This window comes from Arctopsyche grandis, chromosome 1 (genome assembly GCF_051622035.1).
Source record: "Arctopsyche grandis isolate Sample6627 chromosome 1, ASM5162203v2, whole genome shotgun sequence".
Classification (NCBI taxonomy): Eukaryota; Metazoa; Arthropoda; class Insecta; order Trichoptera; family Hydropsychidae; genus Arctopsyche; species Arctopsyche grandis.
In genome coordinates this window covers 34,005,510-34,023,463 of record NC_135355.1, presented here as the reverse complement: position 1 = coordinate 34,023,463, position 17,954 = coordinate 34,005,510, and the positions used below count along the sequence as shown (strand labels likewise).

Here is a 17,954-nt window from a genome sequence, read left to right as displayed (position 1 = left end):
GAAACTTATTATATGTATCGATTGATAAGTTAACTTTAAAAGCAAAAAGCCATATTAATTTAAATAATATAAATATTGACATTTGATAATGCATTTAAGTATTTAATTTTATATATGTATATATGTATGAAAAAAAATCATATTAAAAATTGAAAAATTTGTAATCGGATTAAATCTTTACGAATAAATAATACTTAAGAAGTTTTTCTAGTGTTTAAATTCATTTTGACTATGTAACTCACTGCGAGTGCGTTTTATATCTACTGTTATATGTTGTATAGTTGGTGCATTTGTATTATTTTCGATTTTATTCATTTCAAGTTTCTTTCTATTCTTTTCGGCATAAACTGTTCCATAGTATCTAAATCCCAAATAATAGATTAGTTCGACGAAACTTAATAAACTTGCACCGACGAAAAGTCCAGTTGTACCACCAGTGGAAACTAAATTAAATATAATTATTATTTAGTATAGTAATAATTTAATTATAAATAAGCTATTTAAATCGGGGGGGGGGGGGGGAGGTTCTTAGCTATAAACGCCTTGGGCTATTGTGGAAACATTTCAAGTGGTCCGTGATCAGTTATTGGAAAAAATCAACTCATTATGTTTGATTCAGCTAACTTTAAACTGAAGTCTAGCATTTCCTTTACTTTGATTTAGACAAAAAATTAGTATAACAATTTGAGTTTAGCTCAAAAAGCCTATTTTATATTTTAAAGAAAGCTACGGAAGTTTTAATCCTCTTTGTAACATACATATCTATGTATATGAATTTAAATTTTCAACACTATGTACATATGTAGTTACAATGAAAACAAAAATTCGAAATCGATTATTTATTACTGGAAATCTGCTCAATATCACATATGTGTTGTCTTGTCAAGTACTATGTACAATACTGTTTATTAATGTTCTTATTCAATATATAGAATAATAACACTGAGCAACAAAAAAAAAAATACCAGAGCGGAGACTAACCAATCTTTACTAAGTTTGACCCACCGAATTCGAATATGTTAATAATTTTTGTTGTTTGGGTCTCCTTTACGAGATTACACGCTTCTAGTGTGAGCTCACGGAAACTGAACGAAAGTCTTTCTTAGCAATTACCGCTCGAGTTAGTACATTTAGATAAAAATAAAAAATATGGAGATATAAAACCAATCCATATAAACGTGGTGAAATAAAAAACTGACCAAACAAATGCAAAATAGCACATAGAAAAAATCCGTAAAAAAAAAATATTTTTTTGACTTTTAAAATTCGCTAGAAAATTAATTATAAGTATTTTAAAACAATAAAAAATCACAATCAATAGAAAAAATATCTGACTATTGATTCCATTACTCACTTTGAGCACAGCAATACTAGATTTTGAATTAAAGACCGCAAAAGCCAAAAAACTGTAAAAATTGCGCATTTTTTTAAACCCTCATATCTCGTAAAGGAGACACAAACAACAAAAATCATTATCATATTCGAATTCAGTGGGTCAATTTTAGTAGAGATTAGTTAGTCTCTACTCTGGTAACTCAAAAACGTGATTTTTTGTTGCTCAGTGTAATCATTGTATTGTAAATAGTCCATGTGTTAGGAATCCCGATTTAAATGGAAGTGAAGAAATGTCTCAGAATTTAATGTGAATATATTACATTAATGTTACATTTTCAGTGTTTTAGAGAGGATTTAGATAAAAGAAGTTATCAGGAAGAATAGACTCATTTAAGCGTTATTTAATATTTTGGTAATTCTGAGTAATATTGAATTTCTTTTGTGCTAACATGTGGTAGATTTGTTTATAGAGAAAAGACGTTTTGAAATATTTTATGTACTCTACTCTAATACTCACCAACAAGATCAAGGCGGCTACGCACAACATTTCTTTTAAATCGCTCCGTCGGTAAATACTCCATTTCAATTTCTACCAAACTTGATTTGGCATTTCGTCTAAAATTGTGATGAAATTCATAAAATAATATTTTACTATGTTTATTGGAAGAAATACGGGACAATTACGATTTCTTGTCGTCTTTTATAACGGTGATGTCAATTTCAGTGCACGACGGAGGACACTGACAAATGAGACCGCTGCGTCTTGCCCATTCTGGACGCATCACAGAAAGATGAGCATAGTGCTGGTTTAAGCACACGAGTCCTACTAAGCCACACTTGTCACGTTCTTCTAAAATAATGCAGTTTAGTGAAAATATTATCGTACATTTGAATCTGTGCACGAACTATTTTTATTAATATTGTGCCTGTGTTCGGCATGAAGTGATCCGTGCAGTTGCAAAACTTTTTTTGGTGATCTTTTCGACATTGCACAGTACAAGCGCTGTATGAGTAGTACGGATATACTTCCAGGTTGTTTTCATCTTGAAACCGGCAGTTACGCTGTATCGGTGTAGTTTCACGAGTGTTAGGATCGTTTTCTATATTTCTTATAGCAATGTGTCTCCTATATATTACATTTGAAAAAGGTTTTTGTTGATTTTAATTAAATTATTTATTTAATGAAATTTGCTTATTAAAGTACCTATACTGAATATTTTCTACAACTGGGAAATAATCTGATTGTAGTGATGTCAACGTAGGAACTTCTTCCTCCCCAATAGTATAAACCTACAAACAGATTGGCCATTATTTTGTTCATATTGCATTCAATATAATCTTACTATAAAAATAATTAAAGCCGAGATCATATATACCGTTCCCGGTATCAACACTTCCATCGAAAGTAATCCAAGTTTATTATTCTTATTATTAATCATTGGATAAGTGGGAGCATTTTTCGCCCTGCAAACAATCAACCGCTTTGTTAAATACTATAATATGTATATAAATATAAATGTGTATAGCAATATATATAAATGTATATAAATGTGTATAGTAATATATACAATATATATAAATGTGTATAGCAATTTCCACTTGTAATTATTATAACTAGTGTTGTGCCCGATGAAATATCATCGCATGGGTTATGGCATGTCAAGTTATTAAATAAAAAAATTAAAAGAACTGTGTCGATCCTGTGTTTGATCCGCACACGATCTAATTTTTTACAAATATTTAATTTAATATTTATATGTTTAATAATATGAAAAGAAAATGGTAAAAATACCTACCAGCGGCGTGCGGTAAAATTCCCTCTCTTTTTGTCGGACAGCCTAACTTAATGTGCGCGAGCGGAATACAAGAGGAACAAGCTGTTCCTCCTGTATCCTGCCCGTGCACATTAAGTAAGGCTGTACGACAAAAAGAGAGAGAATTTCACCGCACGCCACTGATACCTACCTACCTACATATAAAAATATTATACACCAATAGAAACATTTATTAATTAAATAAATTTTCAATAGATGGCGCTAAATGCTCAAGAGTCTTATTTCCCTTGAGGAAACATTGGTAGCAAACAGTATATATAGAAGTTTTTTTTTTCGTTTTTATATTCGTACATTTTGTTGAGAGTTTTTATGCCAGGGGCGTCATTTGAACGGGACTATCCACGTTGTCAGTGCCGGTTTTAGGGGGGGGGGGGGCTGAGGGGCCAAATAAGTTAGGGCGCCACTCGATGCGCCAAAGGCCCTACAAAATTTTAGATTAGAGCACCAAAGGCGCCTTTACTTTCTAAACTCAAACATTTGTACTCGATAAATGTTATTCATTGAGTGAATGCGCATTCCCTTCTGTATTATAATTAACGTTTCCCTGTGGCAACCACAATTTATATCTTGTGCTATATGACGCTGTCAAATCTTCTGTAACATCGCAAACTTTTTTCGATATTCTCCGAAGATTTTTTACACTATTTATATATTTTCAGCTTCAATATATCGCTAGAAGATTCTAGCTGATTACGTACAATTATGTATATTCCTAAAAAAAATATCTTAGATTCGAACAGTTAAACGAATATGCAAATATGTGGGGCTTTTTGTATTTTGTAAACCATCTACTGGAGAGAGCCGATCTTCAAATTAAGCTCACCGCAAATTCAAAATCTGATATTATTACCAATGAACTTATCAATTTAAAAGCCTTTCTTTCAAATAAAGTTCAAGGTAAAATTAAACCACTCATTGTATTACATTTTATAAAACAGCATAATTTAAAAGAATCATATCCAAATATTTGGGTTGCTATGCTTTTGCTGACACTGCCTGAAACTGTAGCAAGGTCCCAAGCCCAGAAAAAGGAGGATGGTAAATCCATTTTTTTAGAAAATAAATAATTTTTTAAGGATGTTAAGTAAAAATTGCCCAAGGGCGCCATTGGGTGTAAGGCCGGCACTGCACGTTGTTTAATGTATTATTATGAATTAAAATACTAAAATACTAAACTAACAAACCAAATTTCCCCAACCCCCCCCCCCCCCTTTAGAAGGTCAATCCTTACTGATCGAAAATCTTGGGGAAAAGCTGAAATGACACCCAAATTTATGTCGAATCATAAACGAGTATTATAATACGGCGAGCGTTATCGCAGATACACAGAATTTCGATATTATATTGTATATATGACGGGCTGAAAACCAGACTGGTACAAGTGACATTTTTAAAAAAAGCTGGTTTAAGTAAACTAAACTAAATTAAACCAGATTTTTTTTAAAATGTCACATGTACCAGTCTGGTTTTCAGCCCGTCATATGATGATTGAAAACGGCATACATACTTATGTTGGACTGAGTTTATAATGTAACAGCGGCCAACATCGGTTTCAATTTCGTGAAAGTATGTGCAACAATCAAACTTTTTATCATTGTATTTACAATTAGCGATAGATTGCCTGCAATTGCTGCGGACTAAATTGGCATAAAAACTAAAATTATTCATCGGACACAACGGGTCTGCATCCTTCTTGTTGCAATATTGAAGCGTGTAAAATGTCAGACCACGAAAGTAAGCCAACTCCTTCAGCACTTCTTCCAGCTCTACTTCATGCTGGGGAGTCCAGATCCTATGTACATGTGAAATATTCATGTCACTTATAATAAGAACGAAAGCGCATATTTTCAAAAATACTATTATATCTACATACGAATCGGATATTTCATATACTCTTTCAACGTTATCAGTTTCGCATACCGCAATTGCTGGAAAGTTCGTATCCCAATCCTTATATGTGGTTTCCATGACGAATGATATGGCATTGTTTTGAAAGGCATCAAAAGATGCCAAAATCAGTAGACTCGAACCATACCAACTCAGTAACACACAAACAACCCAAAAACACCTTAAAGAGTATTATTTTACATACATAAAAGCTTAAAATGCATACTAAATAATGTATTTGATACCTCTCAGTCCAGTGTAATTTATCATCGGCGATGAATCGCAGACCGTGAAAGGAAGAATTTAAAAGGTAATCTTTTATTATTGCTTTGGGTCGTTGGAACATTTTCAATTAGATAAACAGACTCCACCTTTCATTGAATTACATGGAAATAATAACTACACGTCATTTGCCACTTCAAACTGTCTCATAATGAATTCATTGCAATACGTGCTGGAGTTGTGCATGCAAATGCTGATCGATTTTTATACTTTTCTATGAATATTACAAACGATAATAATCGTGTTTAAAGATAGAATCTATGAAATCCTTGAAATTTTATTATATGCCTATGTAACTTGTAACGGATAACATATTTTCACAATATTACAATTAAATGTGCTTATTATCAAATCATATTAGCTAAGGTTACGTGACGTATGTATATTTCTCAGTTGCTAACACCATTTAATAAACTATATATAGTTCATTATCGGATAATTGATTTATCATAAATTACATACATACACTAAGAAGTCCAAAATTTTTTTGAATAATTATGTAATATTGTTCTGAGATTATAACGAATTTACTGACTTTATATAGGCAAAATTTTCTCCAAACAAACACCCTAACATTGGTTTGCATTATTACGAGCTTGTAGACCGTTTTAAACACGGCTAATTTTACTTATTTGCTCTTCCTTATTAATTACAGTTTTTTTTTCTGTAGGAATATAGCACAACTTGTGCTATTGCGAATCAAAACCAGTGATCTCATCATCGATCCTGTACAAACATGCATAACTCGAGGGCAACGTCCCCTTCGAACATTCCAGAAGAAAGAGTTCATCGCTCGATCGTAAAACGAACGAAACCCAACAGTGATGTTAACAGGCGACCGCAACACATGCCTGAAAATCGTTTACATGTGGCAGTCATTAACGCGTGGCACATGCCCGCATTCTCAAACGAACGACGTCCTGGCGTTGACCCCACAGCTATAAAGCACGCGCCTCGAAAATAGGTCAACACGTGTCCTGGAAACAAAGACAAAGCATCTGCACGCGGCACGCTTCAAGCCATAGTGAACCTCTGAAGTTCAACCAGATCATAGACCGCTATAAAAAAAAGAATGGAATTAATTCTTTATCTCAAGATAGGTTAGTGTTAACTTGACCATTGTGCACTAATGATTGAAATGCAATATAATGACTAGACTTCGGCGCTGGCTTGGTGCTCTTTAAATAACAATAGACCTCTCCGGTGACTGGATAAATGCACTCTCGAGACTAGTCACCGGACCCAGAAGGTGCCGCGTATTGTTCAAAGGTTGTAAATGCATTGTTAAAGGTTTGCCGAACCTTTTTTACAAAGGATTTACAACAATGGATAGCACTGTGACTATCCTACCTCTACTCGAGACATCCAAACTTTCAAAGATGCTCAAGGAGAAATAATGTGATAGAATTCCACAAAAAAGCGTCAAAGGGTATTTGTATATTATTCGAGGGTGCTAACCTTTTTTTGTGGAATTCAATTGCATAAGTTCTTCTTGAGCGCCTTTGAAAATTAGGACTTCTCGTAACTACGCCGTTATTCAGTGCATTTTTCCGGGAACCGACCTCTCCATTAGTTTCCAAAGCAAAAGAGCCAAAAAGCATGGCACTTCTGAACCATTGTTTTGCAAAAGCATCGTCCCACTGCTGATATCCGATGATGGCTAATTTTCCAAGTTACAAGCCGATTCTTGTACCACAGCATAGTGCATTGGTAGACCTATTGCATACCAGTAGATAAAATCGTGGGTTCAAGTCTCAGCCAAATTTCTGGGTAAATCCAAATACTCATCTTCCCCCCCCAGTTTCTCGCAAATTCGAGTTCTTAGCATTGAATCTTATAAATGCTACCAAAATGAAAATTTTGTTGATTGTCCATAGATGTCTCTATTTGTATTCAATATACTGTTATATTTGAAAAATTGTTTGTACTTTTGTACAAAAATTAGCCCAACCATATGTGTCGCCTTGGGGTAATTCTTGTCCATACCTAGATACCATACATAGATGTATGTATGTAAAAAAATATTATTTATAGAAAGAATGAAACAAGCTTCGGGGTACTTTTCTATTCAACGAAATTCATTCATCATACTTATTAAAGACAAAACAGTAACAAAAACGTATTAAGGATAATTAAAAGACGTGCAAATATTTTTTAAAAAATTATTTGAATCAAATAATTTGAATATACACAATAATAACATAATCCAAAATTTAGTTTAATACATTTCTGAAATACTATGTAAGTATATTAACACAAACAATGCTTAAGACGCACGACCGTGTAGATACACACATTTATGCATATTTTTATATACAGCTATATATGTAGAATGTCTTTGTCTTAATGGCACTCAACTTTAATAGATGTCAGCATGAGTTTATGACTATTTGCTTTTATATATTATAATATAATAGTCTCAAAAGTTCAATGCTACTATTACACACATTGTATTCAATTTTGGCACCATTCGACAAAGACATCACTATATAGATTTTAATACATATATATTATATAACATTAACTATTTTGTACATACAACGAAAAGCCAAATGATAAAACTAATAAAGCAAAAAATAAATTTAGGTAAATTTTAAAGTAACAATTTTCAGCTTTGGTTAAGAGGAAAGAAAAAAACACAAAAACATTATTCGCAAAGGCTTATTAAACGTTCAATGAACATAATATTTAGTGATTTTCTACAATACATATAGACATTTATAATAAAAAAATCATATTTTACAAAAGCAGTGATAATATTCAACAATATTGTATGACAGTTAAATTATTTAAGCAATGAATTTCAAATCCACTAGATTTATACGTCCATTTGATCACAGAATGAAGCATACATAATATAAGTATCACATGCTAATTAATATAGGAATAAAATTATTCTATATATATATATATATATATATATATGTATATATTATATAAATTTGCCACAAAAATCTAGAATTATCGATCAGATCATGTGAATATCTCATTTTATTAAAACATCTCAAAATAAATAAAAAGTGTAAAGCCAATATGTAATATACAAGTTAATCTATTTACAAGGTTCGTATGGCAAATTGAAAAAATATGTAATCTTTGATAAGATTTAATGTTAATGCACAGTAATGAATTCGCAAGAGCTATAACTCCAAGTGCTTCAAATGAAAATGATTTGGGAACTCACGTACATATATGTAACTTACTTAATATACAAAAAAAAAAATAGTTCCAATAAATATACTTAGATTTGTATGTATGTTAGATAACATATTTTAATACCAACAACACATATAACATTTAACACATACTCAATTTAGCTTAACGCATTGACAATTAAAAATAAAATTTTCAGCAGTTTTGCTGAACTTTAGTATTAAAATAATTTCGTCATCGAATTTAAGAAAATCAATTCCGAATAGCATTTGGTGTTTCAGGTATGAGCGAGGTGAAAAATGACGTGAACGCTGTCCACGTTATGGTGAAAAATGAATCTTCATTGACCACTTGATTGTTGGCCACGGTGTTATCTTGGTTTGAGGCGTCTGGCTCTAGCGCGGCATTGTTCTGCACTTGCTCGTTGTTATTATCGGCGGGTTGTTGATAGTTGTTGTTGATGTTGTCGGCAATATCTTGCCGCTGTTCGTTGTGATTATTATTATTGACTCTGATCGTGAAGTAACCAGTTTGAAATCTACCACAAAAGAAATAATCCATAATGTACAAAAATATGTAATACAATCATATTTAATTCGAAATAAATCTGTCAAAATGTACAAGGGAATACAAATTTATTATATAGGTAGACGTATAAAAAATATTCAACCTTCCCATCTTTCTTGCAGAGCTACATCCATATTGAGTAATTAAGTATATTAAATTTGAGTTCTATCTGTTCATACTTACAAATATATAGTTGTTCCTAAGATGAGAACGATTAAAAATCTCATAGGGCTCGAATAAAAGTATACAATTGAAGCCATCACTAAAATTCGACTGAAATTGTAGAACCAATCTAGCCAATCTCGATTATCTTGATCATTGCCATCGTTGTTAGCATTGTTTACAGGCTCTTGTTGGTGTACGGGCTGGTGAACCTCTTGGTTATCTTGAATGTTTCCGTATACTTGTTCTGTATTAAATCCAGGAACCTATACACAATAAAGACGTTTACGATTAATTAAAAAAACTTTTGATTACATTGATATGTTTATTTAATTGAAATATCCTAATACCTGTTGGTTTGGAGGATAGACTTGAGGACCGGCAAAGTTACCTCTGAAAATATTCAACGTACATTCATTAAAAATGATAAACAATATCCAGCAGATTTCCGGAAACTCTATTCAAAATTTAACATTTAAATTTATTAATCTTTTATCTCCATTTATTATTTATTTATTTTTAATTCCCAAAATAATTTGTGTTATATTAATTTCAATGTAAGTTCTAATTGCTACAAATAAATTAATACCGATAAGAATTCAATCGAAGATAATCATCAGATATTCAGAAATTATGCATTAGTATGCAAATATATATTACATATGTAAATTTTAATCTACATTTATATATTACTAGTGTTTTTACCTGGCTTCGCTCGGTATTTGTAATATAAACCGCTTAAACATGGCCAATCTAATAGTAAACATTTTATTAAATTTATTTGAAGTTTTATTTTATTTAAATTTATTTGAATATTCATTTGTTTTTCTACGAATCAACAATAGTTACATACAAAGTCTCTTTCAAAATTATATATAAGATTTATATTTATATGTATGTATATCTATAGATGTAAATGGTTTTTGTAACTAAAATACCTACTGGAAGATTTTTTTTTTTTTGAGAAACCCATTTATCACGGAAATTGGATGACACCACAGTCTATATCTTTTACAATAATAATAATCAGTAAAAAATCTTACACATAATACTGTTGCATTTGCTGCATTCTCATCTGCTGCATCCAAGCGACTTGGGCAGCGAACATCATCGGATCCATGTTGGGTAGATTCGGAGTGTTTGTCGTGCCAGTCGGATACGCATTATAGCCCGCTGCAGCCCAATGATTCATCTGCGTGTTCCAAGCGTCAATTTGCTCTTGATTCCAATAGTACGAGGTGTACGGATTGTATGAGTAGGGGTTTTGCGGATTGGGCGCGTTTGCGTTGTTGGCATTATCTTGTCTATTTTCAATCGATGATGTTTCACCGACGCTCCGATGTCTGAGGCCATCGGTGCTGCTCGTGTTACTCGAAATGGGAACCGACTGAGTGTCGCGAGTTGGCCGGGCTTGTGATGATGCGCCAGACGTGGACGGTGCCGGCTTCGGCTTAGGAGGAATGCCATATTTCGCTTGAGGAGATGTGCATACTAAGTGGACCGTATGAGTGTCTTGCCCTTCGTACTTTCTGAGGACGTCTTTTAAAACCACAGTGTCTGATAACAGTTGACCCGAGTATATCAGTTTCTGTTCTTCAGATTTCTGTAATACAAAAATATAATATGAATTTGTGTTCAACAATTGTACTGTAGCGTTTGGGACAAGTCTGAACCAGACCAAAAGTAGACAAGGTAAATAAAGACAAGTCTGGATCGGCGTGCATAAACAATAGGCACGCCAGATTAGTCCAACAAGACATGTATGTGTCCAGATAATGGACACGCCAAATTGGCTTCACCGACCACAGAGGCTGTACTGCAACCTGCCCTTTCAAACGAGGTACACAGTGTGAATCATAGCACCCTCAAGCGAGTGGCTGTCCCAGGTGGACCTCTTGAATCAGAAGAATAAATGCTGTGAAGCAGCTTTGGTGTTCGATTAAAATCTTGAATCCACTCCTACGCAACAGTGAGCGACTGTCCCGTGTGGACCTCTTGTGTGAAGCAGCTTTGGTATTAGATATAAATCCAAAATCTACTCCTACGCAACTGTATCATAAGTGCACGTAGAAAAAAAACAAGCAATTAAATCAATACACCTAGTGTAATCGATATGAATCTGATCAGATTTAATTCAATTATCATTAATTTTGGTATACTCAATGTAATTACAATAAATATGATTTAGTCCACAGAAGAATAGGAATGGCGATGATTAGTCTGACGAAGATATGGAAAAACCGTTCTAGATACAGTGAAAAAAAACGAAAATCTGTCTGGTGTGATTACTGGTGATCTCCAGTGCATTGTATGTCGAGTCGAGATATGGACGCCAAAAAAGAGAGAAAAGGACATGTTAGATGCCTTCGAAATGTGGAGGCTGGAGACCACAAAACGCAAGAACATCTCCATACACAAAGAGCTGACAGTTTCAGAGAAAATCTCCACAACATGTAGAAAAGGGATTCTTTCCTACTTTGACCAGGTTGCCAGAAAGGATTTGGAGAGTCTAGAGAAGATGGTAGTCACCGGAACACTAGAGGGAAGGCGAACGAGAAGACGGTCTCCCATAAGATGGGTCAGATCAAATTGAAGAAGTGACGGGTTCGTTCCTAATCGCTGCTTTCAACTTGACACAAGACCAGAAGGAGTGGAGGTAGATCGTTCACCGGATCCCAGACGATAGAAATGACCACGGCACTCAGACAGTTGATATATAAATTCAAAAGCCACATCGTTGTGCACTGGTAGGGCTATTGTATACCAGTAGAGAGGTTGTGGGTTTAAGTCCTGGCCAAATTCGCCGCTGGTGAGATCTTGTGGTTATTAAAACACAGATCGACTGTTTCCTAGTAAATTTTCTGATATTTCCAGCGTAATTGTTGTGACGGATCCGATAAATCTGTATCCTTCGCCCAGTTTCTCTCAAATTCGAATTAATACGATAATAGTGTAACGTGGGAACATGAGAGAGAGAATATCCACTGTCTAAGTGGTAAAAGATTCGTAGGTAAAAAGTAGAGACCACGGATTAGGCTAACGCGACTCAGTAAGTGCCCGAACTTAAGTGCCTAGACAATAGACACACCAACGGATTGGGGAAGCTGTGCTGCGCAACTTGTCCTTTATAAGGAGGTACACAAGCTAGATCAGATATTCTGAAGTCAGCAACGGTTTTGTGGGTGTTGACTAAATGTTGTAAAGCGACTTTGGCTTTTCATTTGGATCCTGAACCCACCCGTTACGCAACAATAGTATCTCGAATTTGTTGAAACTTATAAAAACACGCTACCTAGTATCAATCTAATCGAGTATCAAAAAATTTGTAGATTGTCCATATATGTCTATATTGTATTCTATGCACTGTTGTTTAAAAAATTGTTAGTACGTATGTATAAAAATAATCTAACCATATATGTACATATGTCGACTTGGGGGGTAATTCCCGATATGGCACATATGATTTATTTTATATTTATTTTAAATAGATATATACCAGGAAGGCCCAAGAGGAAGACCCAATGCGCCTTCCTAGACAATTAATTACAAACATTGCAGCATTTTTATTACGCTGTATTTCGAAAGGCTGAAGAACACAAAATTACCAATTAATTAATCCATAGAGACATCCATGGATTTAGACTTGTACATAATTTTTTACATATTGTACATAAATCAAATTCAGATATTTGTGACATAGCGGGTAGGATGGATTTTGCCAATTTGATGGAGGAACCGTTTCAACAATAAAATCAGATAAATTGGCAAACTCTGATAAGAAACGATCAACTTGGAGTACCAAATATCCAAGCCTGACCAGCAGTATTAAAGATTAGCACGGGATCGAGCCCGGTAACCTCTCGGTGCTAAACATAAACGCAACCACCGAGCCGTATTTATGTATTAATGCTAGTAAATAATATGACAACTTTGGGTTGAACAAAAAATGAACGAGTGGAAAAACATAGAACATGGACAATCTCAAATTAAAAATAATTAATAATTAATTATTTTTATATGTAAAAAGAAATCCATTTTCATATTGAAATTAGCATTAAGTATCTCAAAATATTCAACAGCGAACTTTCCTTCCAATAGACCAGTTATTATACAACGCAAAAGATCTGGTTTTGACGAAAATTTTGGTACGAAAAGTAATATATTTGTATACACAGGTGAAAGTGAAACATAATTTTGAACAAATAAAGAATCCGAAGCAAAATGAAAATAAACGATATCAGACGTGTATGTATTATATGAGCGATTTGATGTGAGTTTACGTACGTACATACATATGTAGTTGTTATCGATTTTCGTCTAATCAGCTGTTGTACATGAAATGTGTAGATAAACCAGACATAAATAGCATATAACGTAGTTCAGGACAATACACAATTAATCGATTTCTTAATAATGATGACGAATGTAATGAAAACAATACGAAAAAAGAGGACTAGCACAGCTTAATGATATATAATACATACATAGATACAAACGCATGATGCAATCGAGTCGCGTCAAAATGAAATTTAAAAAAAATTAACTTTCTCTGCATCAAATATAATTGAAAACGACCGGTTTTTATTGGCATTGTCAAGAGTACATTTTTTTTTACTGACAAAACACATTCAGGGCGTAAATAAAAAGCAATTTAAAACGACAATGCTATATCATTATTCGGTGATAATAGCATATTGATACTGATGTTGATCGTCCTTGATAAAAACAAATTGTCAAAATAAATACATGTAATAAGAATAGAGGGGCCCTTACGAATAAATAATTGTTGTCGATTTTACGCGGTACGTCTCTATAAATACGCTACATCGCACGGAATACAATCGGATCAATTTACTTGTAAAAATGTGTCCCATGTTGTTTATTGTGTGTTTTTGAATGTGTTGTGCAATTTTTACCGATGCTTGCCCATCTTGCGAGTAATATAAACAAACAGAGAAGTTTTTATCGGACATACGTCGAGCACCAAGCGTCAAATACGACTGATGCTAAAATTATTTAGATCTGTCCGTGGACAGAATGTCACTTGACAACAAAAGAACACCTAAAGCCACTTCTATTACTATTACATTTCTCTGCATGTAATTGTTACGATGTTAAATTGAAATCTATCAATATGTATGTATATTTTTCTATTGAATCGATGGAAACAACTAAACTTACCTGATGGAAGCAACCCGTATTCTGCGCGCGTAAAAAAGCCTGTTCCTCTTGTTCCTGTTATATCCTGCTCGCGCATTTAAGTGAGTATGTACCGTTTACCATGCACCATTTTTTTTGATCTTTCGACTTAAGATCTTTCGATTTTCGATCTTTGCCTTCCGATATTTGCGTTTTCTGTCATTTAACATTCTGTCTCGTCACGGAGACCGCCTTTAAATATATTTGATTTAATATTTATATTTAATTTTTTAATATGAAAAAAAAGTGGTAAAAACTACCTACCTACCGACATATAAACAATAGAAAAATTAATTAATTAAATGAATATTCAATAGATGGCGCTAAATGCTCAGAGACTTATTGCCCTAGAGGAAACATTGGTAGCAAACAGTGTATTGTATATTGAATTTTTTTGTTGATCTGTTATTATGTTTGTATTATATTCGTACGTTTTGTTGGCAGTGTTTTGGCTGTGGCGTAAATATGTCGAATCGATACGACTATTATATGTAGTATGGCGAGCGTTATCGCACACAGATGCACACAAAGTGACACAGAATAGCGCTATTATATATGTATATATACTAGTATTGTACCCGATGACATATCATCGCATGGGTGTTGGCATATTAAGTTATTAAATAAATAAAAATTAAAAGAAATGTGTCGAATTTTTTTCAAATACATAACTCATAAATATAGTAATTGTTTAATATGACAAAAAGGTAAAAACTGCCAACCTACCTATATGTAAACAATATAAAACAATATAAAAATTAATTAATTAAATAAATTTTCAATAGATGGCGGAAAATTCTCTGCCAAGAGGAAGCAAATAGTATATATATGTAGAAGTTTTTTGCTTTTGTTATTGTATTCGTATATACGTTTTGGCAGTGGTTTAGCTGTGACGTACATATGTTTATCGGATCGAAACGACTATTATAGTACGGCGAGCGTTATCTCAGACAGACACAGACAGATAGAATAGCGATATTATATATAAGAATTAGCGGGTCATCTTTGTTATAGATAATATATTTTTGAAATAATATTCAAATAGTGGTGGGGTAGGATGGTTTATGCCAATTTGATGGAGGAACCTAGGGGCTTCCAATGAAATCAGATAAATTGGCAAACTCTGATAGGAAACGATCGAATTGGAGTCACAAATATCCAAGTCTGACAAAGCAAGCAGCATTTAAGATTATACTCGGAATAAATTCTTTTCAATCGAGGTCGGCTCACGGTATGGAACCTGGCGACCTCTTCATGCTTAATATCAACGCAACCAGATTCACAAATTCTTAGCTCGTGAGTTAAGAATTTATGAATTAAACTGCAACAGTTTGTTATAGTTCAAACCGTGGCAGTTTTTCAATTCTACATTTAACTGCGCGCAAAAAGATCGAAACATTTTTTTATTTAACACAAACATATTTATTAATTGCGTAATTTTTATGCTATATAATTTTAAATTATTCGTTTTAAGAAAAGTTAATTTTATTAAATGCACCGTTAAATCGAACCCATTATTATTCGTATTTCATTTAGTGTGACGCAAAATTTTTATGGGATTTATAAGTTTTATCAATCGCGAAGATTATCGTCACATTTTAAGTCATAATTTTTATGGTCTTCAGATATCTATTCAATTTTGTTTTATTCAGTTCCGACTATTATGAACTATTCCGAGATATAGTCTTATTTAAAATCGAGTTATGGGGTCTCAGGAATGATAATTAGTTTACCTATATATGTATATATATATATATATATATATATATATATATATATATATATATATATATATATATATATATATATATATATATATATATATATATATATATATATATATATATTGATTTACAAATTAACATACTAGCATTGACTTAATGAAATTAGTAATTCAAAGTCAAAACATGCATTTAAAGCAGGAAAGGAAAGGTTACAATCAAATTTACATATTTTCTTTGTATTATTTTTTTCAACCGATGACTGTCTTCTGAATGATACATGTCTCATAACAAAGATTAAAAGTGTATAAATAGTATATAGAATAGATTTAGCTGTAAAAAAATTGCAAAAAAAAACAACAAAGCAATTTGTACACTAAGAATCGACAATCTTTTTCTACATTGGAATAGGAATTTCACATTACTCATCAATAAAAAGTGAAAACAAAACAATTCAGAATTGTACTTTTTCTATATAGTATGTAGAATATATAAAAACAAATGCATAAAATGTAACCAGTAGTTGTCACTATTATCAAAGTTCGTTTGATTTGAACGACTCTGATGTGAATAAATGATTTCATAAAAAGTGAATAAATATATGTACGTAGATACATATAGTATTGTATACGAGAAGCTGTTAATTCTTCTCACCGAACAGATATACATATCATTGAAAAGGGGTGTAAAGAGAGTGCAGAAACAGTCTAGTGTCACTTCACTTTCGAATTCGTCAACAAATAAATCGCACACGTCAGGGGGTCAAAAGGTCATAACATTGAGAACAATTAGGTAAAACCCAGTAGGAGCGATTGTGACAGTATCAACCGGAAATGGAAATTGCGCGAAAGAGCGGGGTAGGTGGGGGGGAGGAGGGTGGGGGTGTGAAGGTTTACCGACCGGTTTGCAGGGGTACACTTCGGAGAGATGTCCTTTGAGCCTGCGGATGGTCCAGTGCGGTTGACAGCGGATGGTCTGGTCGGCCACTTGCTGGTTGGGCGCCTTCACTATCAGAGTCACTCCCAACGACTCCTCCATCTTCGTTCTTCGCTCTTCGAGTGGCCGGTGTGATGTGTGATGTGTGATGTGTGATGTGTGGTGTGTGGTGTTCACCGAAACCTTGGTGGGTCCGAGCCGGGACGCGGGGCGAGGTGGCGAGGCTTTGACAGGAGAAGGAGGAGGAGACGAAAGGTACAAAGAGAGATCTCTCCGAATGGCGAATGGCGAACGGCGAACGGCGAACGGCGAACGGTCTCCGTGTTATTTCCCAGCTGGCCGCCTGCGATTGGCCGCGAGCACTGACGTTTATCACTCCCCCTGACCCCCTCGACCCCCTATACCCCTCCACGCCTCTCTATAACAATATACCAAAATAAACGCCTTTTCGCCACACCGTGTCATTGCAAACGGTTCGGTGGATGTTTCACAAAAAGCGATCTCGCGCACGTCTGGCACCCAAAAATTCCATCAATCATGCGAAATATTGTATCGGCGAGATATTCCGTCATCGAGATTTTAGTGACGTGCGTGGGATCGCTTTTTGCTTAATAAATCCGTTTACTATTGCAAACGTATCACCATGTACTTGGAGAACAATCGTCAAATTTGATTCTTGTTTGAGCTAAAAGCCCTCATGGCCGTTGGTTGCGCTCTTACGGCTCGCGTCTTCGGGCTTCACTCACTTGCGCGGGCATTTCTGACGGTAATTGGACGGTGGTCACAAAGACATTTTTTGCCATGAAAATCGCGAATACACAATATTTGGCACTCAAGTTCTCGTTACTGTAGGCGGGGTAGGATGTTTTGACCGTAT

At 34.0% G+C, this 17,954-nt stretch overlaps 2 protein-coding genes across 2 annotated transcripts; both read right to left on the bottom strand.

Annotated features, from left to right (window-relative positions):
- Positions 1–144: 144 nt before the first annotated feature.
- Positions 145–5,492, bottom strand: LOC143914482 (sodium channel protein Nach-like). The gene is made up of 9 exons (XM_077434726.1): positions 5,303–5,492; positions 5,044–5,238; positions 4,678–4,962; positions 2,712–2,799; positions 2,540–2,625; positions 2,262–2,461; positions 2,020–2,185; positions 1,853–1,950; positions 145–443 (listed from the first exon to the last, which is right to left on the bottom strand). Exons 1-9 carry the CDS (start codon positions 5,401–5,403, stop codon positions 208–210), a joined length of 1,455 nt encoding a protein of 484 aa, XP_077290852.1. The 5' UTR covers positions 5,404–5,492; the 3' UTR covers positions 145–207.
- A 2,821-nt stretch (positions 5,493–8,313) lies between these two features.
- Herp (Homocysteine-induced endoplasmic reticulum protein) lies at positions 8,314–17,475 on the bottom strand. The gene is made up of 5 exons (XM_077441001.1): positions 17,042–17,475; positions 10,265–10,824; positions 9,572–9,614; positions 9,243–9,487; positions 8,314–9,030 (listed from the first exon to the last, which is right to left on the bottom strand). Exons 1-5 carry the CDS (start codon positions 17,177–17,179, stop codon positions 8,745–8,747), a joined length of 1,272 nt encoding a protein of 423 aa, XP_077297127.1. The 5' UTR covers positions 17,180–17,475; the 3' UTR covers positions 8,314–8,744.
- Between the last annotated feature and the right edge of the window lie 479 nt (positions 17,476–17,954).